This window comes from Urocampus carinirostris, chromosome 3, assembly GCF_059441175.1.
Source record: "Urocampus carinirostris isolate Australia breed hairy pipefish chromosome 3, RoL_Ucar_1.0, whole genome shotgun sequence".
Classification (NCBI taxonomy): Eukaryota; Metazoa; Chordata; class Actinopteri; order Syngnathiformes; family Syngnathidae; genus Urocampus; species Urocampus carinirostris.
Window position 1 is genome coordinate 9,175,598 of NC_142351.1, and position 23,725 is coordinate 9,199,322.

At 42.8% G+C, this 23,725-nt stretch overlaps 1 protein-coding gene across 1 annotated transcript in view; it reads right to left on the reverse strand.

The window, feature by feature from the left end:
* Positions 1-23,725, reverse strand: part of LOC148368595 (dihydropyridine-sensitive L-type skeletal muscle calcium channel subunit alpha-1-like) — an 82,802-nt gene that overhangs the window by 25,006 nt on the left and 34,071 nt on the right. The window contains exons 12-22 of the mRNA XM_088330569.1: positions 23,225-23,432; positions 23,031-23,151; positions 17,524-17,638; positions 17,358-17,457; positions 17,224-17,293; positions 10,239-10,371; positions 7,235-7,364; positions 7,097-7,156; positions 1,172-1,278; positions 951-1,038; positions 755-862 (exon numbers count right to left, since the gene is read on the reverse strand). Of these exons, the coding sequence (XP_088186695.1) occupies positions 755-862; positions 951-1,038; positions 1,172-1,278; positions 7,097-7,156; positions 7,235-7,364; positions 10,239-10,371; positions 17,224-17,293; positions 17,358-17,457; positions 17,524-17,638; positions 23,031-23,151; positions 23,225-23,432 (1,240 nt within the window). The remainder of the gene's footprint in view (positions 1-754; positions 863-950; positions 1,039-1,171; positions 1,279-7,096; positions 7,157-7,234; positions 7,365-10,238; positions 10,372-17,223; positions 17,294-17,357; positions 17,458-17,523; positions 17,639-23,030; positions 23,152-23,224; positions 23,433-23,725) is intronic.

Here is a 23,725-nt window from a genome sequence, read left to right on the forward strand (position 1 = left end):
AGATAGATAGATGTCTAGATGTCTAGATGTCTAGATGTCTAGATAGATAGATAGATAGATAGATAGATAGATAGATAGATAGATGCCTAGATAGATAGAGAGATAGATGGATAGATAGATGCCTAGATAGATAGATGTCTAGATGTCTAGATAGATAGGATAGATGGATGGATGGATGGATGAATAGAAAAATACCCAATATAACGTTTTTCTATAGATTATTTAAATAGTGCTAGGGAAAATACACACTGTAATAAAAATAGGGTTATATGCAAATATGGGGGTGGGGTTTAATTTTGGCATTTACTCTCCCGGGTGGAGTTAAAGAGCCTCATGGCATGAGGAATAAATGATCTCCTCAGTCTGTCCGTGGAACAAGACTGTGACAGCAGTCTGTCGCTGAAGCTGCTCTTCTGTTTGGAGATGATGCTGTGTACTGGATGTGATGAATTGTCCATGATTGACCGCAGCTTGTTCAGTGCCCGTCTCTACAGTTACAGTTGTCAGGCTGTCCAGCTCTGTGCCTCACTAGTTTATTAAGACGAGAGTTAGCGCTGCCCACCCGGTTTGAAGCACGATATACATTTTACAGTGTCTGAGGTCTTATTTCACCCTTCCTCTCTCAGTCCATCAAACATGGGACACATGGTCATTTCCACCCGTTGACTTATGGAACGCAACCACAGATAGAGGAGACACAGCTAAAGCCTGAAATGAAAAGTGTGGTACAAAACCATCCGGCAACATCTCTAACCTTGAAAAGTTGTACTCCGATGCAGGCAAAAATGAAGTTGAGCAGCATGGTGACCAGCACGATGTTCCCGATGGTCTTGATAGCCACAAACACGCACTGGACCACGTGCTGCAAAGCAAACCAATACAAAGTCAGAAAAAATCAAATAAAATGTAAAAAAAACACCAAGAAGGCCGACGCTTTGTCTTCTTCTGACCTTCAAGCCTTTAGCCCGGTTGATGGCCCTGAGAGGCCTCAGCACCCTCAGCACCCTCAAGATCTTCACCACAGATATAGCGCTTGACCTTCACACAACAAAGGACACCAAAGGATGGAAAACGAGTAAGCATTTCTATGCTGGATGGATGTTCCATGAGGTTTTCGGAGAAGTTCATAAGAGAAGGTCAGTGGAGAAGATTATTGGAGAAGGTCACTCACTCCATGCCCATGGAGAGAAGGGACACGCCCACCACGATCAGGTCCAGGATGTTGAAGGAGTTGCGGCAGAAGGAGCCCTCGTGCATGAAGGCTCCATAAACCGTCATCTGACGTCGAGATACGTTACAATTAAGCGATGCCTTCATTCATCCATCCATCTGTTCATAAATTCACTCATCCATCTATGTCATGATCACCTGTGCCCGCTCTTTTGGCGCCAACTGCCTCGGACTCTGATTGGCTCCCTTTCCCTATTTATACCCACTTCTGTCTGTCCCCTTTTGTCAGTCCGTCTGCTAACCTCAGTTTATACTAGGCAAGCCTTTTTTGACCCCGATTCCCACCAGTTTTTTTGCTCCTGTCCAATGTTCCCTGTAAGCTGCATGTGTGCACAATTGCGCACTGCCCAGAGCTTTTCCGCGCACAAGAAAATCTAGCCAGCTCACAAAAATCAGGGCTCGAAATTTCTAATTAAGAAGCGAATTAAGTCAAAGTTACGATGCATGAAGGTCAAAATACACGGGTTCCCCTGACGCTGTGTTCTAAATGCGGTATTTTGAAGTCAAGGTCGAAGTAGAACGAAATTGAGTAAAGTCAGTAGAGTTTTTCGAGAACCGGCTTCTTGGGCTCGGCTCACTAAAAAGAACTGGCTCTTTCGGGTCCCAAACGGCTCTTCGGGTTGTTTTTGCTTCTTTAATCCCTACATGACCAAATATTATGTAAAATTGTGCACAAAATGAAGGAAAGGGGGGCAAATAGAACAAAAAAGAAAAAAATACCAAAATGAAAAAGTAGTGAAAAGCTGAGAAAAGAAGAAACAAAAGGAGAGAAAAAGAGAAGGGAGCAGGAAAAAAATCTGAAAAAAAGCCAGAAGAAAAGAAAGACACAAATAAAGGAAACAAGTTAATAGAGAACAAAAAAAGCAAGAAAAAAGTAACAGTTAGGAAAAAATAAACACAATGGGATTTTTTTAAAAAGGAATTTAAAAATTTTTTGAAAAAAACAGGGAAAAAGAAGAAAAGGTTTGTGTTGCATTCAAATAATTTCCAATTATATCAAGCCAATCTTGTTGCCAACATTGTAATTCCACTAAAAAAAATTAATTAAATAGATAGATAGATAGATAGATAGATAGATAGATAGATAGATAGATAGATAGATAGATAGATAGATAGATAGATAGATAGATAGATAGATAGATAGATAGATAGATAGATAGATAGATAGATAGATTTTGCATGACTGGAAACTCGGCAAAATGTAGGTTGATGTCAAGTTTTGGCCATGTTTGATAATGACTTAGTTGCCACACTTGGGATTGCTGTTGCTCACTGTTGTTTCAAGCGTTGTTCACCGACTTTGAGTGAACGCTCAGACCCGTAAGGAAAATTACAGAGAAAATTGCTCCCGTCTGTTCCCCGGCTACGACCCGTTTTCCATCCTGACTACGTCTGCTCTCCCGTCCCGACTTATGACCCGTTTCTGACCCCGACCACGTTTTTGCTATCCTGTCACTGCTATCGACCGGTTTTTCCGTCCTTGACACCGCCATCCCTCGCTACGGAGTATCCACTTCCGTGTTCGGATCAAAAACTGAGTACGAGAGCGACTTGCTCCCCGCGCCTAGCAAGAACCAAATCGTGGGCGCAGCCCTTTCCCTTTCCTTTAATAAAACTTGTGAGAAACATAACACGATAGGGTCCTGTTTCCGTTCTGGCCCTGACAATCGAGTAGATTCATCCGTAAATAGATACAGGAAATCCATCAATCTATCCAGGTCTTCACCCATCCAGCGATACATTAATCCATTCAGTAGAACCCTGCATACATAGATTAAGTCATGGGGCCCCAGACTCAATTTACTTGGGGGCCTCTGGAGCTAGGGCCCGTGTTTAACTGAGTCAAATCAGGTTTTCCACAAGGAAAGCTCTGATACCAACATTCCACGGTTCTCAAATATCTCATCTCATCTCATCTCATTAGCCGTACCGCTTATCCTCATTAGGGTCGCGGGGGGGCTGGAGCCCATCCCAGCCATCTCCGGGCAGTGGGCAGGGGACACCCTGAACTGGTTGCCAGCCAATCGCAGGGCACACGGGGACAGACAACTCACTCGCTCGCTCATTCACACCTAGGGACAATTTAGACCGGCCAATCCACCTGAAATGCATGTTTTTGGAATGTAGGAGGAAACCGGAGTGCCCGGAGGAAACCCACGCAAGCACGGGGAGAACATACAAACTCCGCACAGGAAGTCTGGAGCTGGATTTGAACCCACGACAGGTTCCAAATATAGTTCATAAAATTTGTTACACAAATTAAGGTACAGTGGAACCTGGGTTTTCGAACGCCTCTCAGTTCGAACAAATCGGTTCTCGACAAAAATTTCGAGAAATTCTTGCTTCGCTTTTTGTTCAAAAAATCGGGGTTCGAACGCCGGTACGCTAGGGGCGATGCTGAGCGGCGTACGGGTGTAGATTGCCCCCACCCCTCGTGAAGAACTGTTTTTGCTTTCGTTTTTAATATCGGTGAACGGAGTGTTTTAGCCCCTAATTATGCCTCGGAAGAAGGTCGGTGCAAGCAGCAAAGTTGCTACAGGTGAAAAAAGAAGAGTAGCGCGTACAACTATTGCATTTAAGAAAGAAATAATAGCAAAATATGAAGAAGATATGCGAGTTTCCCTTCTTTCGAGGGAATAGAGCATGGCTTCTGCAGACCACCACAAAGGTAAGAAATCCTATCCTATTCATAAATCTTTTCTTTATTCTTTAACCGCTCACGACTTGTTGTGGAGACCCTGGTGCTAAATGACGTGTAAACGACCTGATTTTTTAATTTTGACACGTTCATGTTAACGTAATCTTTCGTACGGAAGATTACGCTAACGCGAACGTACGATTAGCCTGGGTTAGCTTCATGTTTACGTTCATGGTAAGCCTTCAAGGATTTGGAACGGATTAAAACGATTTACATTATTTTTAATGGGAAAAATGATTTCGGTGATTGAATAAATCGGTTTTCGAACAGGGTTCTGGAACGGATTATGGTCGAGAACCCAGGTTCCGCTGTATAAAAAAACCATTACGAAAAAATGTGAAACTATAAATGAAATAATGTGAAAAAGTAGTAATGGATCTGAAACTTTGACGATGTGTATTATTTGACCACTAGATGTCACTCTATTGTGTAGTGCAACCAAAAATGAGTGCTAGGAAGAACACAAACTACCAAGACTCAAAATGACCTTTTCTTGCCCAGCATTTTTGAGGTTTTTGGGTACCCGCAACAGCAAGACGGCTGACAATTAGCTTATGTTATGTAAGATAAATGCATATTTCTCAAGCATTTTTAGAAAATGCATTTGAATGAATGAAAACTTTATTCGAAGATTAAAATAAAAACGGAACAAAAACAATAACTCAACAACAAAATAATGTGACATAATATGTTGGAAAAGGGCTAATCAGAAGCAAATGCTTATATTCCCTACCCCCTTTTTTCCATGTTTTTTTCTACTTTTTTGTTACTTTTTTCTTTTTGTTCTCTATTTACTTTTTTTCCTACATTTCTTTCTTTTCTTTTTTTCTGGCTTTTTTTCTAAATTTTTCCTTCTTTTTTTCTCTTCCTTTTGTTTCTTTTTTTTCTCAGCTTTTTACTACTTTTTCATTTTGGTATTTTTTTATTTTTTTGTTCTATTCCCCCCTTCCTTTAAGTCATGTTGTGCATCATTTGACATCATATTTGGTCATGTTGGGATTAAAGAAGCAAAAACAACCCAAAGAGCCGTTTAGGACCCGAAAGAGCCGGTTCCTTTTCGTGAGCTGAGCCGAAGAAGCTGTTTCTCTACTAACTTTACTCAACTTCGTTCCACTTCGACTCGACTTCAAAATACCGCATTTAGGACACAACCCGTGTATTTTGACCTTCATGCACTGTAACTTTGACTTAAATCGCTTCTTAATTAGTAATTTTGAGCCCTGATTTTTGTGCGCTGGCTAGATCTAGAGCAGGGGTGTCAAACAGGCGGCCCGCGGGCCGGATTAGGCCCGGTAAGGGATTGAATCTGGCCCGCAAAACGCTGAGGGAAGCACAAGAGAAAAACGAACTGCAGGTTGAAATATGTACACTTGATGTTGCCGAAGCCGGGTGCCTCTCACAAACGCTGTACGCTGTATTTCTCTCACTCTCTTGCTTTTTTCTCTCGCTCGCTCTCTCCCTCGCTCTCACTGTCTCTCTCGCTTTTCTCTCTTTCTTTCTTTTGCTTCTCTCTCTCTTTTTCTCTCTTGCTTTTTGCTTTCTCTCTCTCGCTTGCTTCCCGCTTTCTCTCTCACTCTCTTGCTTCCAGTCCCCTTCTCTCTCTCTTTCACTATCACTTTTCTCTGTCTTTTGCTCTAGCTTTTCTCTCTCTCTCTCTCTCCCTCGCTTTTTGCTCCTTTTTGCTTTTTTATCTCTTTCGGTATTGGCTCTCTCTCTCACTTTTCGCTCTCTTGCGTTTCGCTCTCTCTCTTGCTCTTGCTTTTTTCTCTCTTTCTCTCACTTTTGCTCTCTCTTGCCTTTCGCTCTCTCTTGCTCTTGCTTTTTTCTCTTTCTCTCACTTTTCGCTCTCTTTTTCTCTCACTTTCCCCTCTTGCTTTCCCCTTCACTCCCCCCCCTCTCTTTCTCTCTCCCCTTCTCTCTTTCTCTTTATTCTACTCGTCCGGCCCCCGAGAGAATGTTTGTTCTATCGTGTGGCCCCCGAGTTCAAATGAGTTTGACACCCCTAGATTCTAGAGGGAACACTGCTCATATCACTCATACCCCATTTTCTTCTTCTCTGTATTCTGCCAGGAATGTTTTTTGTTTTTAAATTTCAACAAGTGAATAGTTGGACATTGTTTGATCTCGTCTTGTAAATTGTTCCAAATTTTGACTCCACACACAGACACACACATACTTTTCCTGGTGGTTCTCACCTTTGGCATTTTGAATTTACTTCAGCCCCTTAGGTTATAATGTCCTTCTTTCTGAATGAATAATTTTTGGATGTTTTCTGGCACTATGTTTTTGTTGACCTTAAATAGCAGTCATGCAGTGAAAAATTTTGCTAAATCATCTAATTTTAATAATTTGCACCGCAGGAATAAAATATGAGTATGATCTCGATATCCTACACTGTGTATCCGGACATTTATATAAAATAGTATAATAATTTTGGATTCTTAATCAATACAGTGGAACCTCGCTAGTTCGCGGTTCAGAGCTTCGCGGGTCTAAAAAATATACCTTACCTTCTCAATAAAAGCGTTTATTGACTTGAGCAAGGGCGAGCTTATGTCATCTGAGGACACGGTGTGGACACTCTTATTGTGAAGGGGAGGGGGAGGCCCTGAGACAATGCTTAGTCATGCAGAGTTACCGCTTCGCTCACCCCCCTTCCTTCAACTCCTCCCACCTCACCCCCTTCTTCTGTGGCGCTGTTTATCATGGAGGAACTCGGCGACGTAAGTATATTCTCTTCTGTCACATTTCATCTCAAGTTTGACTTTATTCTACCAAAAGTGAGGGTTTTTTGTACTACCTAAACACGGCTAATTGTGTGTGGTTTCGTGTATTTGTTGTTTTGGTACATTCAGTTCCAGTGTGAAGAGTTCTGGACGAGTCACCCAATAACTCCTTGCCAATCTATACCTGTATACGTTTTTTAAGAATTTTTTAGTTTTCATGGGTGGTCTCGGTCCCCATTAACCGCGCTAACCGAGGGATTACTGTATTGCTAATTTTATGCATTGTTTACCACTGGGAGACGCTAAATAATACCAGCGTCCCTTTAAAATTTCAAATTGATGTGGGGGCCTCAAACTATCCTCCCATAGGCTACAATTGGCCCCCCCGCCCCAAGTTTGAGACCCCTGGGTTAAGTCATCCGTGCATCCATTCATCCATCACCTTGAGCACGATCTCAATGGTGAAGACGGTGGTGAAGACAATGTCCGCATAGGCCAAAATCTGTAGGAGAACAGAGAAGTTCCTCAGCTTTCGTCGGAAAAGGGACGTGACCTTCCGCCGTGAGATGTTTTTTTTCACCTGGTTTCTGTAAGAATTTGGGTCAATGGGGTCCTCCGCTGCCAGAGAGATGGAAGACAGCAGGATGAAAAGCAGGATGAGGTTGGTGAAGGACGAGGCGTTGATGATCTTGTAGCAAAGTTTACGGAACCTGGAGGAGAGCGTAAACATCAAATCGAGGAACTCGACAGTGTTTATTTTACCTGTGAAAAGTGATGGGTCCCGGGGACTCGCATGCTCAAAAATCTATGGCTCCCAACCAATGTTCCCACTAATTTTCCTTATGGTTCTGAGCATTCACACAAGTGAGCAACACTTGAAACAACAGTGAGCAAGGGAAATCCCAAGTGTGGCAACTGAGTCATTATCAAACATGTCCAAAACTTGACATCACTTTACATTTTGCTGAGTTTCCGGCAATGCAAAATTATTTTTCTCTTTTTTCTGTGTTTTTTTTCTCCTTTTTTTAAATTCCTTTAAAAAAAAATCTCCTTGTGTTTATTTTTTCCAAGCTGTTACTTTTTTCTTTTTGTTCTCTATTTACTTTTTTCCTACGTTTCTTTTTTTTCTTTTTTTCTGGCTTTTTTCTAAAAATTTTCCTTGTTTTTTTCTCTTCCTTTTGTTTCTTTTTTTCTTAGCTTTTCACTACTTTTGTATTTTGGTATTTTTTTCTTTTTTGTTCTATTCCCCCCCTTCCTTTAAGTCATTTTGTGCATCATTTTACATAATATTTGGTCATGTTGGGATTAAAGAAGCAAAAACAACCCGAAGAGCCGTTTAGCACCTTTTGGTGAGCCGAGCCGAAGAAGCCCGTTCTCGACAAACTCTACTAACTTTACTCAACTTCGTTCTACTTCGACTCGACTTCAAAATACCGCATTTGGGACACAACGTCAGGGGAACCCGTGTATTTTGACCTTCATGCACTGTAACTTTGACTTAAGTCGCTTCTTAATTTTGAGCCCTGATTTTTGTGCGCTGGCTAGATTTTCTTGTGCGCTGAGAATGTGCGAGCCGTGCGCAATTGCGCACGCGCGCAGCTTAGAGGGAACACTGGTCCCAACAGATATCTATGGGTCCCCAAAATTTAGTGTTGTCGAGGTTGAAATTTTAAATCGGTGACAAATACCGGTAGGTAGAGCGCTCGTCTTGGGATCAAGGGATCCCAGTTCGAATCCCGGGTCGTCCGTGTTACATGTCGAAGTGTCCTTGGGTAAGACACTGAACCCCTAACACCCCCAATAAGCAGGTTAGCGCCTTACATGGCTGCAAGGCCGCCATTGGGAAATGTGGATCACATTGTAAAGCGCTTTGGGAAGTCTTGACTTGAAAAGCGCTATAGAAATGCAGATCATTTCATTTCATAAAATAAATCTATATATTCATTCACTTTTAATCATCAAATTATGAATTCATTTTCTGCATCAAATTATTGTTAGTAATATACCGATTAAAGGGATAACCACAAACCTGTCCTTTTTTCATTATCTCCTTTTATACTTCCTTTTTTTCTTAACTTCTTTATACAACATAATTCGTAATATCAATCATCAAAGCAAGTGAGCCGTTTGAGAGCCGGCTCTTTTTAATGAGTTGAGCCAAAAAAGCCGGTTCTCTAAAAAAAGACGGACTTCCTTTCACTACACAACTGGAACTCGTTTGACTTGATTGATTTGCCGTTTGGTGATAGTCGGTGTATACCTGATGGTACCCATCATTGACAAATTTGCGTTTTGGTATCGGAGTCATCCAAAACAAGTACCGTAAATTCCGGACTATAAGCCGCTACTTTTTTCCCAAACGTTCAACCCTGCGGCTTATTTAGAGATGCGGCTAATTGATGTCAGTTTTCTAACGGCCGCCAGCGGCGCTCGAGTACAAAAGGTAAGATTTAGACCGGTGGAATATACAGTATGCGCAGAGGAAGACTGCAACTTCTTAGCGTAGACATATCCTCATCATGCAAAATGCAAAAAGAAAGGCACATGACGCAGCTTTCAAGCTAAAAGCAATCGTGCAGTCCGATAAAGAGAAAACAGAGCTACTGCACGTAAACTTTACTTTGCGAGCGTGTTGCTAGCTTGTTTTTGAATAAGGGAGTGTGAGACGACGTCTATATGACACTGTCTCTTTCCCATACTGAGGAAGATGACTTTGATGACGTCAGTTATAAGGAGGAAGACGAGGACGGTTTACCGTGATTTCTACAAATACGGTATATTTTTTTAACAGACGCGTTTACTGTGTTGCAAGCGTGTTGCTAGGAGCGTTTTGCTACCCTTCACAGGCACGGTTTGGGATGAAAGTTCAAATATTATTATTAAAGCTTTGAAAACTCTCTCGGTGTACCGTCTTTCTTTGTAAATATGTGTAACCATGTATAATATGTATTTGCAACTGTATATTTTTGTAATGTATTTATTTTAGAGACTTATTCTGATCTGTTTTCCACGGGCGAATCAAAAAGAAGGGGCGAAAACAACGGGGGCTGACGGGAAGTGGAGTAAAGGTGAGACGTGTTTATGGACGCAGCGGACAATAGTGGATGTATATTTTTCCCACTCTTACCTTTGGAAATATACATTTTTTTCCTTCGATTATTTTCAACGGGACCCGGACTCTGCAGGTCTGCATCAAACCTTAAGTACCGGTATCATTTTCCGTTCATTTTGCCGGCTGTGGTTTTTGGACTGTGTACTTTATATTCAGTTACAATCGCGGGACTCAAAGTCGGGTTTGGGTTAATTTTATGATTGTGTTACATGTTTTGATGTGGGCGCATGCGGCTTGTATACAAGTGCGGCTTGTGTAAGTACAAAAGCGGTCTTCCTGTTAAAATGTGGTGGGTGCGGCTTATAATCAGGTGCGCTTTATAGTCCGGAATTTACGGTAATCAGGTAATAATGACAATTTTGTGTCAAAAAAGTTGCGTCCCCAGCAAAAATGATGCGTCTAGGACGCAGGGACGCAGGCAAACCAGAACACTGACTCGAGAAGAGGATGGATAGCTGGTTCAGTGACCCACTTGTTCTGCGGGCCGAAGATGAAGAAGGAGCTGGCTTCCGGCAAGGGGACGGCCTCCTCCTTCAACTGCAGGTCGGCCATGGGTCGGGGTCGAGGGCTGACGGGGATCTCGGGTTCCTCCTCTTCGTCGTCACCTCGGATAGAGAAAAAACAAGATTGTATTCATCTGCTATGCCGACAAAAAGCCGAGCCATTGTTGCCACCGGGCCGCCATCAGGGTTGGGTAGAGTTACTTTAACTGGATTACTTTCAATTACTTTTGGATGACTCCGATACCAAATATGCTAATAAAAGACAAAAGAAACTAAATATGAATAAAATGATGACTCACACCACGTGGTAAGCTTTCTCTCCTGGCTTTGATCCCTTTGATCTCCGGCAAAACCAGGGTTGGGTAGGGTTACTTTAACTGGATTACTTTCATTGACTTTTAGATGACTCCAATACCAAATATGCTAATAAAAGACAAAAGAAACTAAATATGAATAAAATGATGACTCACACCACGTGGTAAGCTTTCTCTCCTGGCTTTGATCCCTTTGATCTCCGGCAAAACCAGGGTTGGGTAGGGTTACTTTAACTGGATTACTTTCATTGACTTTTAGATTACTCCAATACCAAATATGCTAATAAAAGACAAAATAAACTAAATATGAATAAAATGATGACTCACACCACGTGGTAAGCTTTCTCTCCTGGCTTTGATCCCTTTGATCTCCGGCAAAACCAGGGTTGGGTAGGGTTACTTGAACTGGATTACTTTCAGTGACTTTTAGATGACTCCAATACCAAATATGCTAATAAAAGACAAAAGAAACTAAATATGAATCAAATGATGACTCACAACATGTGGTAAGCTTTCTTTCCTGGCTTTGATCTCTTTGATCTCCGGCAAAACTAACATCAAATGCGACAGAAACAAAATGAAAATAAATCCAAACAGCTTGCCAACATCATTTTTGCCGTTCCATGGATTCCGTTACTCCCCAAGCCTGCACAAAATTGAGTCATTTTATTCCTATTTCGTTTCTTTAGTCTTTTATGAGCATATTTGGTATAGGAGTAATCCAAAAGTCATTGAAAGTAATCCAGTTAAAGTAACCCTACCCAACCCTGGCCGCCATACGGACACTCAACCATGCCTTCTCCTGGAAGTCGTCTGAACCCGATGCTTCAGCCAAGCCGACGGAACTCCAGCTCGTATAAATTGGTGTAAAAGTGGAGCGATGTTCAATTAAAACAACACTTACTCTCATTACATAAGAAAGGGGACCCTTAAGACCCCGTTAGATAGACGAAACGCATCCACATACATACACTTCGACGGCCGCAGGAAACTCTTGCCGAAATGCGCTTGGTGAATTTGTAACCGGGGCGGTGGCGTGCTGGGAGGACGCGGCCTGCGACGCGGCTCAATTTCTTCACTTTGACATTCAGAGCACTGGGCAGAAATCACATCGCGTCAACACGCTCTGGAGGCCATCGCGATGCTCTGTTTTAATTAACTATGGAAAAAGCGAGTTGGCCGGTTGCACGCAGTCCACGCACGGGCAGGATGTTGGCACACCGCAGACACATAAGAAAGGGGACCCTTAAGACCCCGTTAGATAGACGAAACGCATCCACATACATACACTGCGACGGCCGCAGGAAACTCTTGCCGAAATGCGCTTGGTGAATTTGTAACCGGGGCGGTGGCGTGCTGGGAGGACGCGGCCTGCGACGCGGCTCAATTTCTTCACTTTGACATTCAGAGCACTGGGCAGAAATCACATCGCGTCAACACGCTCCGGAGCCCATCGCGATGCTTTGTTTTAATTAACTATGGAAAAAGCGAGTTGGCCGGTTGCACGCAGTCCACGCACGGGCAGGATGTTGGCACACCGCAGACACATAAGAAAGGGGACCCTTAAGACCCCGTTAGATAGACGAAACGCATCCACATACATACACTGCGACGGCCGCAGGAAACTCTTGCCGAAATGCGCTTGGTGAATTTGTAACCGGGGCGGTGGCGTGCTGGGAGGACGCGGCCTGCGACGCGGCTCAATTTCTTCACTTTGACATTCAGAGCACTGGGCAGAAATCACATCGCGTCAACACGCTCTGGAGCCCATCGCGATGCTTTGTTTTAATTAACTATGGAAAAAGCGAGTTGGCCGGTTGCACGCAGTCCACGCACGGGCCGGATGTTGGCACACCGCAGACACATAAGAAAGGGGACCCTTAAGACCCCGTTAGATAGACGAAACGCATCCACATACATACACTGCGACGGCCGCAGGAAACTCTTGCCGAAATGCGCTTGGTGAATTTGTAACCGGGGCGGTGGCGTGCTGGGAGGACGCGGCCTGCGACGCGGCTCAATTTCTTCACTTTGACATTCAGAGCACTGGGCAGAAATCACATCGCGTCAACACGCTCTGGAGCCCATCGCGATGCTTTGTTTTAATTAACTATGGAAAAAGCGAGTTGGCCGGTTGCACGCAGTCCACGCACGGGCCGGATGTTGGCACACCGCAGACACATAAGAAAGGGGACCCTTAAGACCCCGTTAGATAGACGAAACGCATCCACATACATACACTGCGACGGCCGCAGGAAACTCTTGCCGAAATGCGCTTGGTGAATTTGTAACCGGGGCGGTGGCGTGCTGGGAGGACGCGGCCTGCGACGCGGCTCAATTTCTTCACTTTGACATTCAGAGCACTGGGCAGAAATCACATCGCGTCAACACGCTCTGGAGCCCATCGCGATGCTTTGTTTTAATTAACTATGGAAAAAGCGAGTTGGCCGGTTGCACGCAGTCCACGCACGGGCCGGATGTTGGCACACCGCAGACACATAAGAAAGGGGACCCTTAAGACCCCGTTAGATAGACGAAACGCATCCACATACATACACTGCGACGGCCGCAGGAAACTCTTGCCGAAATGCGCTTGGTGAATTTGTAACCGGGGCGGTGGCGTGCTGGGAGGACGCGGCCTGCGACGCGGCTCAATTTCTTCACTTTGACATTCAGAGCACTGGGCAGAAATCACATCGCGTCAACACGCTCTGGAGCCCATCGCGATGCTTTGTTTTAATTAACTATGGAAAAAGCGAGTTGGCCGGTTGCACGCAGTCCACGCACGGGCCGGATGTTGGCACACCGCAGACACATAAGAAAGGGGACCCTTAAGACCCCGTTAGATAGACGAAACGCATCCACATACATAGACTGCGACGGCCGCAGGAAACTCTTGCCGAAATGCGCTTGGTGAATTTGTAACCGGGGCGGTGGCGTGCTGGGAGGACGCGGCCTGCGACGCGGCTCAATTTCTTCACTTTGACATTCAGAGCACTGGGCAGAAATCACATCGCGTCAACACGCTCTGGAGCCCATCGCGATGCTTTGTTTTAATTAACTATGGAAAAAGCGAGTTGGCCGGTTGCACGCAGTCCACGCACGGGCCGGATGTTGGCACACCGCAGACACATAAGAAAGGGGACCCTTAAGACCCCGTTAGATAGACGAAACGCATCCACATACATACACTGCGACGGCCGCAGAAAACTCTTGCCGAAATGCGCTTGGTGAATTTGTAACCGGGGCGGTGGCGTGCTGGGAGGACGCAGCCTGCGACGCGGCTCAATTTCTTCACTTTGACATTCAGAGCACTGGGCAGAAATCACATCGCGTCAACACGCTCTGGAGGCCATCGCGATGCTTTGTTTTAATTAACTATGGAAAAAGCGAGTTGGCCGGTTGCACGCAGTCCACGCACGGGCCGGATGTTGGCACACCGCAGACACATAAGAAAGGGGACCCTTAAGACCCCGTTAGATAGACGAAACGCATCCACATACATACACTGCGACGGCCGCAGGAAACTCTTGCCGAAATGCGCTTGGTGAATTTGTAACCGGGGCGGTGGCGTGCTGGGAGGACGCGGCCTGCGACGCGGCTCAATTTCTTCACTTTGACATTCAGAGCACTGGGCAGAAATCACATCGCGTCAACACGCTCTGGAGCCCATCGCGATGCTTTGTTTTAATTAACTATGGAAAAAGCGAGTTGGCCGGTTGCACGCAGTCCACGCACGGGCCGGATGTTGGCACACCGCAGACACATAAGAAAGGGGACCCTTAAGACCCCGTTAGATAGACGAAACGCATCCACATACATACACTGCGACGGCCGCAGGAAACTCTTGCCGTTATCCTGTGTAGGTATCAACTAAAATATCAAGAACCTCTACCCCAGGGGTAGGGAACCCTTTTGACCTTAAAAGCCATAATAGCAAAATATTTATACAATTTTTTAAGAGAGGGCCAAACCGTATATTTTAGGCCAGAGGCTAATTTTTCAAGAAATGAAATTGTGAGAGACAGAACTGGAGTAGTAGTGGAACAGAGCAAGCGTGTGGATAAGAGAGTACTCGGTCGGTTTGGACACATTGGAGAGGATGGATGAGGAACGAATGTTGAATGCTGGTGTTCAGCATAAGTAAACAATCACCATCTTTGACTGGTAAACATCTTATATCTAGCAGTTGTACTTGCACCGCACCTACACTCACTTCAGGAATTTCAAGTCTGACTCAAATGAAGACATTGAACAGGCCTTGATGTTCTTTCCCCCAGCAAATTTGGGTGCCTGTTCCACCCAGAGACAGGAGAAGCATGTTTTGATTTATTTGATTTTATTTTTAAAAAAAATTTTTAAAATTAATGCAGAAGTCAATGGGGGCGGCAGTAGCTCAGGAGGTAGAGCGATCGTTTTAGGATTAAGGGATCCCAGTTCGAATCCCGGCTTGTCCGTGTTACATGTCGAAGTGTCCTTGGGTAAGACATTGAACCCCCAATTACCCCCAATAAGCAGGTTAGCGCCTTACATGGCTGCACAGATCACAGCCGCTATTGGGAAATGTGAAGCACAATGTAAAGCGCTTTGGGAAGTCATTGACTTGAAAAGCGCTATAGAAATGCAGATCATTTCATTTTCATTTCATTTCAAGAAGAAGGCCGTGATTGACGTGGATGGATGGTGTTATGAGTGGACTGCAGGAAAGAGTCTAAATATAATGGTGATAGGAATGAGTGGAGAGGTGTTGTGAAAGGATAGTGGGATGTTTGGACGCGTTTACCCCTGTATGATGCAGCAGGGGTAAACCAGCGAAAGCTGTCGGGCCCTGCTGATGAACAGAAGTGTGTTGTGTCACCCTGACCCGAGTGACATGGCCGCTTTTTTCATCTGGAGAGACGAAAGCATGACTAACTTGGGTGTCGAGGTGCTTAAATCGTTTGGGTGTTTGGGAATTTGGGTTGGCCATGGTCCAAAAATGTTTGTGTGTGTTTTTTGCTACTTTTTCCCTATTTATTCATTTTTTTATTTTATTTTCTTTATTTTTGTATGTGTTGTCTTGCTGTCGGTCACCCCTCTCGAGGGATATGACCAGGGGAGATGGCTAGATGGCTAGATAGATAGATAGATAGATAGATAGATAGATAGATAGATAGATAGATAGATAGATAGATAGATAGATAGATAGATAGATAGATAGATAGATAGATAGATAGATAGATAGATAGATAGATAGATAGATAGATAGATAGATAGATAGATAGATAGATAGATAGATAGATAGATAGATAGATAGATAGATAGATAGATAGATAGATAGATAGATAGATAGATAGATGTCTAGATAGATGTCTAGATAGATAGATGTCTAGATAGATAGATGTCTAGATAGATAGATGTCTAGATAGATAGATGTCTAGATAGATGTCTAGATAGATAGATAGATAGATAGATAGATAGATAGATAGATAGATGTCTAGATAGATGTCTAGATAGATGTCTAGATAGATAGATAGATAGATAGATAGATCTCTAGATAGATAGATCTCTAGATAGATAGATCTCTAGATAGATAGATCTCTAGATAGATAGATAGATAGATAGATAGATAGATAGATAGATAGATAGATAGATAGATAGATAGATAGATAGATAGATAGATAGATAGATAGATAGATAGATAGATAGATAGATAGATACTTTATTCATCCCCGAAGGGAAATTCACAATGGTCACTATGGTCATGAACTTTGGGTTATGACCGAAAGAACATGATGCCGGATACAAGTGGCCGAAATGAGTTGCCTCCGCAGGGTGTCTGGGTTCTCCCTTAGAGATAAGGTGAGAAACTTAGTCATCCGGTAGGGCCACTGCTCCTCTGCATTGAGAGGAGCCAGGTGAGGTGGCTCGGGCATCTGATAAGGATGACTTCTTCGTGTTCCGGGCATGTCCCACCGGCAGGAGGCCCTGGGGCCAGGACACGCTGGAGAGACTGTGTCTCTGGGCTGGCCTGGGAATGCCTCGGGATCCCGTCGGATGAGCTGGAGAAGGTGGCTGGGGATAGGGACGTCTGGGCTTCCCTATGAAGGCTGCTGCCCCCGCGACCCGATAAGCGGAAGACAATGGATGAATGGATGGATGGTGTCTCAAAAGGGAACATACATTATGAAATGAGCATCCATATCAAAGATTCTTCAGCGGCATACAGAAAACAGGGTCTGTTTGTGTGACAGCTTGACTGTGAACTGTAGGTAAAACTGTGCTCTTTGATTACTGGACCAAACTCTTTATATGATGAGATAAACCCAACTAAGAATTTTCCGGACTTGGAATGCTTCAGAAGAATTTTCACGTTTAGCATTTTATCACTGAGCCGTTGGTACTCATGAAGAGAGCCAGATCTGGCTCGTGAGTCAGATCCCGACCACTGCTCTAGAAATACTTGTCCAGTGGCCAAACTTCCGATTACAAAAAAAATTATATGGTGCAGCAAAAGGTGAGACTATCTTAGTTTAAATTGTTCACCAGTTTTTCTAATAATTGAGTAATTTATTCTATGAAAATAATAAATTGACCCCAAAATTTGCTACCAGTTTGAAGGATGTTCGAGTATATTCATAGACGGAGTACTTGGATTTACCTGGGAAGTCTGCAGGCGGGAAGGGATCCTTGACTTCATTGACGTTGGATTCAAACTCATCAACTTTGAGCTGAAGGAAAGAACGTTGTTGAGTTTGTTCTGCGTGAAGTCGACATGTTGGTTTACTGAGGAACCTTAGCCGTGGTCGGCATGCCCTCCATCTTGGCTCTCTGCTCAGCCAGTTTCTTGGAGATCCTCTCCCTCTCCTCGTCGGTCTTGTCGGGCATCTTGGACCTTCGTACCATTGAGTTTCGGTAATCATTTTTTTTTTTTTTTTTTTTTTGTCAAAGATGGATTTACCGTAGAAGTTTCCTTCTCATCTTCTCCTCAGCCTTTTCCTTCTGAGCCGAGGTCAGACTCTCGGCCTCGGCAAGGTTGTCCACGGCGATGGCCAGAAAGACGTTGAGAAGAATGTCTGGTTGGATCCGATTCAGGAAAACATAACTCTTTTGTTAAATGGTCTGCATTTCTATAGCGCTTTTCAAGTCAATGAAGACCTTCCAAAGCGCTTTACAATGTGTTTCACACTTACCCATTCACACACACACTCACACACCGTTAGCGGCAACAGGCATGCGAGGCGCCTACCTTCTTATCGTGGGCATAAATACATGAATCAACAAATAAACATATACCTAAATAAGTGAATTTATTAATAAATAAATTAATAAAAATATAATAATGAATACATAAAAATAAAAACTAAGCGCATAACCAAATATGCTATAAAAGAATAGGTCGATAAAACATTTAATTGAACATGTAAAAAAATGAATGAATACAAAAAATATAAATACATATGTTAAGACAACCATAAATAATCATGAAAAATAATTAAATTAATATCTTAACATTATCGACAGAGAGTGTGCCTCAAGATTTTTTCCGACTAAAAAGGCGCGCCTCGGATCAAAAAAGGTTGAGAAACACTGACATAGAGCAGCAACCAATTTTCCGAATAAAACCATAAATCCTTCCATACCGTAAAACTGTCAATATTCTATGAGTATACAGTATTCCTTTGTTTCACTCAAGGCTAACACGTCAACCTTCCTTTTACGATCTCCTCTTTCTTCCACTCAGTCGCTTTACTTCCACATCCTCTCACATTTAGTGACCCAATCACTAGAGTTTGCGAGACCTTTCGGTCTCCCGCCCCCCTTAGATAGAGAGGGGAGGATCCCCAGTCCCCTCGAAAGAACATTGTATAATGTTTTATCATAAATGTTGGTGGAAAATAAAAACAGAAGGTGATCAGTAAAGTTGACAAGCTAATATACCCAAGCTCTAGTGGTCCACTCTTGTCAACAGCAACAAATTTGGATAAAGCGATTATCTAAAACTTCCAGTTATGCAAGATTTACCAGGATAGTTTTGGAACGCAGCATCATATCCAGATGTTTCCTGCAAAGTTGACAGTTTTTCCCACAATCATCCCCCGTTTTATGATTGAAAATAGTCAGAAACACCAATCTCGTCAGCAACACCAAAATTGGATAATCAGGACTTTGGAAGCTTTCATATTTTTTAAAAGTTTCCTCTAAAGTTCACAGTTTCTCCACAAAATAACCCTCTTTGATCATTTCAAATCATCAAGAATATCAGGAAACCAATGTCGTCATCAACATCAAATTTGGATAATCAGGCCGTCAAGAACTTGATTAATTACGCATTACAGTCTTAGAACACAACATCCTTTCCAGATATTTCCTGCTAATTTGACTGTTTTCTACACAATATTCTCCCTTTTGATGATTTGAAATAATCAGAAACATCAGGAACACTAACCCCGTCAACAACACCAAATTTGGGTAGTTGAGACGTCAAGAACTTTACCAGTTATGCACGTGTGAGTTTAGTGCACAAGATCCTTTCCAGATGTTCCCTGCAAAGTTGACTATTTTCTCCACAATATACCCCCAGCCCCTTTAATGATTTTAAATCACCAGGAACATCAGGAACACTGATCTGGTCAACAACACCAAATTTAGAAAACCAGGCCGTCAAGAAATGAGCACACAAGCTTCCTCAGAACAATTATATCCTTTCCAGATATTTCCAGAAAATTTGACTACCTTTTCTAGAATATTCCCACCTTGATCATTTGTAATGATCAAGGACATCAGGACCACTAATCTCGTCAACAACACCAAATTCAGATAAACAGGCCTTCAATAACCTTATCACTTGCATAAGCTTTCTTAGGACGCAAGATATTTTCCAGATGTTTCCTGTAAATGTGATTGATTTCTCCACAATATTTTCCCTTTTAGTTATTTAAAATCATCAGGAACACTAATCTCATCAACATCACTAAATTTGGACAATCCAAGCATCTAGTGTGAATTTCCCTACGGGATGAATAAAGTATCCATCCATCTATCTATCTATCTATCTATCTATGGTGTCTATCTAGACATCTATCTATGGTGTCTATCTAGACATCTATCTATGGTGTCTATCTAGACATCTATGGTGTCTATCTATCTATCTATCTATCTATCTATCTATCTATCTAGACATCTATCTATCTATCTATCATCCATCCATGGTATCTATCTATCTATGGTATCCATCTATGGTATCTATCTATCTATCCATGGTATCTATCTATGGTATCTATCTATCTATCCATGGTATCTATCTATGGTATCTATCTATGGTATCTATCTATCCATCCATCCATCCATCCATCCATCCATCCATCCATCCATCCATCCATCCATCCATCCATCCATCCATCCATCCATCCATCCATCCATCCATCCATCCATCCATCCATCCATCTATCTATCTATCTATCTATCTATCTATCTATCTATCTATCTATTACTGTTTTGGTAACTGAAGTTATATACTATATTTTTTGCCGTTTTATTCCACTTATACTCAGAAATAATTGTCCTAAGTTTGACCTCAGCCTTGACTGCATTTCTTTACAAGGGTGTCGAAACCGCATTTCCTTTGGAATGTGTCTTTGGTTTCCGTCTGTGCAGATAACAATGATTTATCACCTCGCCTTGGGGGTAGGGCGATGACCTATCACCCTTCTCCCATTATTGGGAAATTTGCATCGACGACGGGGCGGACCAATCAGCCAGAGGCCTGGTCATGGGGCGTGAACATTTCATCGGCATGAATTATAACTGCATTTAATTATAACACCCCAAAACCCCCTCGTCTTTCTACACACGATTGTAATTGGCAAGGAAGAAAGATCCGATGTGTTTAACTCTTTGATTCGGCTAATAAATTAATAGGTGGACTATACTCGGCTCAATAACTTCTACGACTTTTGGGCATGCTCCAACTGTAAGGGTTTGGACAAGACACGTGAAGTGTCTTCGAAGTCAGTTTTCAGTATAGTAAATGTTAAAACTTTACATTACGCAAGCTTCTTCTGAATTTGTCTGGCGTCACTGTCCAATCACCCGAATTTCCATGGATGGTTGTCCGAAACGTCCAGTTCCAGAAGTTTCCTCAGGACCAGTGTTCCCTCTAAGCTAAACATTCTCAGCGCACAAGAAAATCTAGCCAGCGCACAAAAATGAGGGCTCAAAATGACTAATTAAGAAGCGGCTTAAGTCAAAGTTACAGTGCATGAAGGTAAAAGTACACGGGTTCCCCTGAGGTTGTGTCCTAAATGCGGTATTTTGAAGTCGAGTCGAAGGAGAACGAAGTTGAGTAAAGTTAGTAGAGTTTGTCGGGGAACCGGCTTCTTCGGCTCGGCTCACTAAAAGGAAGCGGCTCTTTCGTGTCCTAAACGGCTCTTCGGGTTGTTTTTGCTTCTTTAATCCCAACATGACCAAATATTATGTAAAATGATGCACAACATGACTTAAAGGGGGGAATAGAACAAAAAAGAAAAAAATACTAAAATGAAAAAGTAGTGAAAAGCTGAGGAAAAAAAGAAACAAAAGGAAGAGAAAAAAAGAAGGAAACATTTAGAAAAAAGCCAGAAAAAAAGAAAAGAAAGAAAAGTAGGAAAAACGTAAATAGAGAACAAAAAGAAAAAAATAACAGCTCGGAAAAAATAAACACAATGAGATTTTTTTTAAAGGAATTTAAAAAAAAGTAGAAAAAAAACACGGAAAAAAGAAGAAAAAGTTTGTGTTGCATTCAAATAATATCCAATTATATCAAGTGAATCTTGTTGCCAACATTGTACTTCCACTAAAAAATGGGATTACCGCATTTTCCGCACTATAAGGCGCACCTAAAAGCCTTTATTTTTTTCAAAAGCTGACCGTGCGCCTTATAATACAGTGCGCCTTATATATGGATCAATATTAAGTCGCAAAGTCTTGCAACTAAGGCAAGCAGCCGCCGACTAGATTTTCCCCCGAAGGCCAAGTAGTCCGCGGTGTATGCTGGGATTTATTTACCGGCGTTTCATTGGCTAACCAATGTGTCAATCATCATTTGAATCAGTCACTATTGGCTAAAGTTATTCGGAGGCAAGGGGGGCGGATCCTTTTTATCATTTACAGGCTGGCATTGGCTTTAACGGCAAAACAAAGCCTGCAATTGGCCAAAAAAGATGAATGTGTATAGCACGTGGCTGACGGCATAGAGAAAGCATTTTTTTCTATTGTCCTGGATTTACTACACTCACGGATATAAGAGGACATTGGCTGCACATTATTATGAACACAACGACTTCGGTGAGCTACTCCGGGTTTTATATTGTCCCTGTATCTGGTTTCAGACTGAACTCGATGTTTCTGTGATAAGCGGTGCAGATAATGGATGGAATGGAGTGTCTATTTTTAAATTAAACTCAATTCCAAGTGTTTATTGTCATATGCACAGTAAAGTTGCGAGCGAAAAAGAAAATAGATACTAAGGAAGGGTTGGCATTTCTTGAATCCCAAGACTTTAACCTTCCGAATGATGGAACGATGCATTTGAGTGACATTGTATGGACACCGCATCTGCACGTGTTCTCGACACGTATTTGCGTCTTTGCAAGCTTTGGGAATGTTAAGGGGGTAATAAGTTGGACTGAACCATCTGACTGTTTTGTCCACGTTCCCATTGTAGCGCCTTATAATCCGGTGCGTCCTATGTATGTCAAAAATAGGACCAAAAACTATTTTTTCGGGGTGCGCCCTATAACCCGGTGCGCCTTATAGTGCGGAAAATACGCTAAGTACAGTTCTGTATCTTACAGCTGACTAAATAAGCCCCCAAAAATGTTAATGATATGCGACAAAATATATCAGGAAATAAAAAGAAAAGGATATCTTGTGAAAGAATTGTAAAAACAAACGACGTTTGTAGGCCCTACAGGCTTTGCAATCGTACATGAGTCAATTCCTTCAAAAGTGAAAAATAATTTTGCATTTGCAATGAATTATCTTGCCACACTTGGGATTATGGTTGCTCACTGTTGTTTCAAGCGCTGCTCACCGACCTTGTGTGAACGCTCAGACTCGTAAGGAAAATTACAGGGAACATTGCTCAGGACAGTTATACAACCATGCATTTCAGGTGAATTGGCCGGTCCAAATTGTCCCTAGGTGTGAATGAGCGAATGAGTTGTCTGTCCCTGTGTGCCCTGCGATTGGCTGGCAACCAGTTCAGGGTGTCCCCTGCCCACTGCCCGGAGATGGCTGGGATGGGCTCCAGCCCCCCCGCGACCCTAATGAGGATAAGCGGTACGGCTGATGAGATGAGATGAGATCCTTTGCAGATGTTTCCTGCAAAGTTGACTATGTTTCACCACAATATTCCCCCTTTTAAGATTTAAACACATAATCCAAATTCTTCCTGAAGTATCCCATAAATAATTGAGAAAAGGATACAGTTCCCGCAGACAAAGAGGACGATGAAGTAGATGGCCACAAGAATACCGGGAATAACTGGACCTCCGTAGGCCATGATGCCGTTGTTCATGATGGCCGTCCATTCCTCGCCCGTCAAGATCTGGTAGAGAGCAAAAGTTCGCACCATTGTATGGGTTTCAATATGTTCCAGGACAGGAAAGGACAGTCTTTACCTGGAAGACACTGATTAACGCCTGAGGGAAGTTGTCGAAGTTGCTGCGCCTGGGTCGGTTGTCAGGAAAGTTGAATTTTCCTCCAAACACTTGCATGCCCAGCAGCGAGAAGATGACGATGAAGAGAAAGAGGAGGAGGAGTAAAGAAGCGATGGAGCGAACAGAGTTGAGCAGGGATGCCACTAGGTTGCTCAGGGAAGTCCAATACCTGAAAAACAAAATGGTTTGTTCCTTTTCAGAACCTTATTGTAAACCTAGGCCCTAACCCTACACCTAACTCGTATCTTCTAACCCCAACCGCCTAACCCTAACCCTCTAACTCTAACCCTTGTCCCTAACCCCCTCTAACCCTTCTTACCTGAACCCTAAAAAAGCTATCATCTACAGTATTTTATGTTAGGTTTAAGTCCCCAACATTTATGATAAAACGCTCTGAAATAAAAAGACAATAGAGAATCGATCAGTTTAAATATCTTGCAAGGAAAGCGATCGAATAGATTG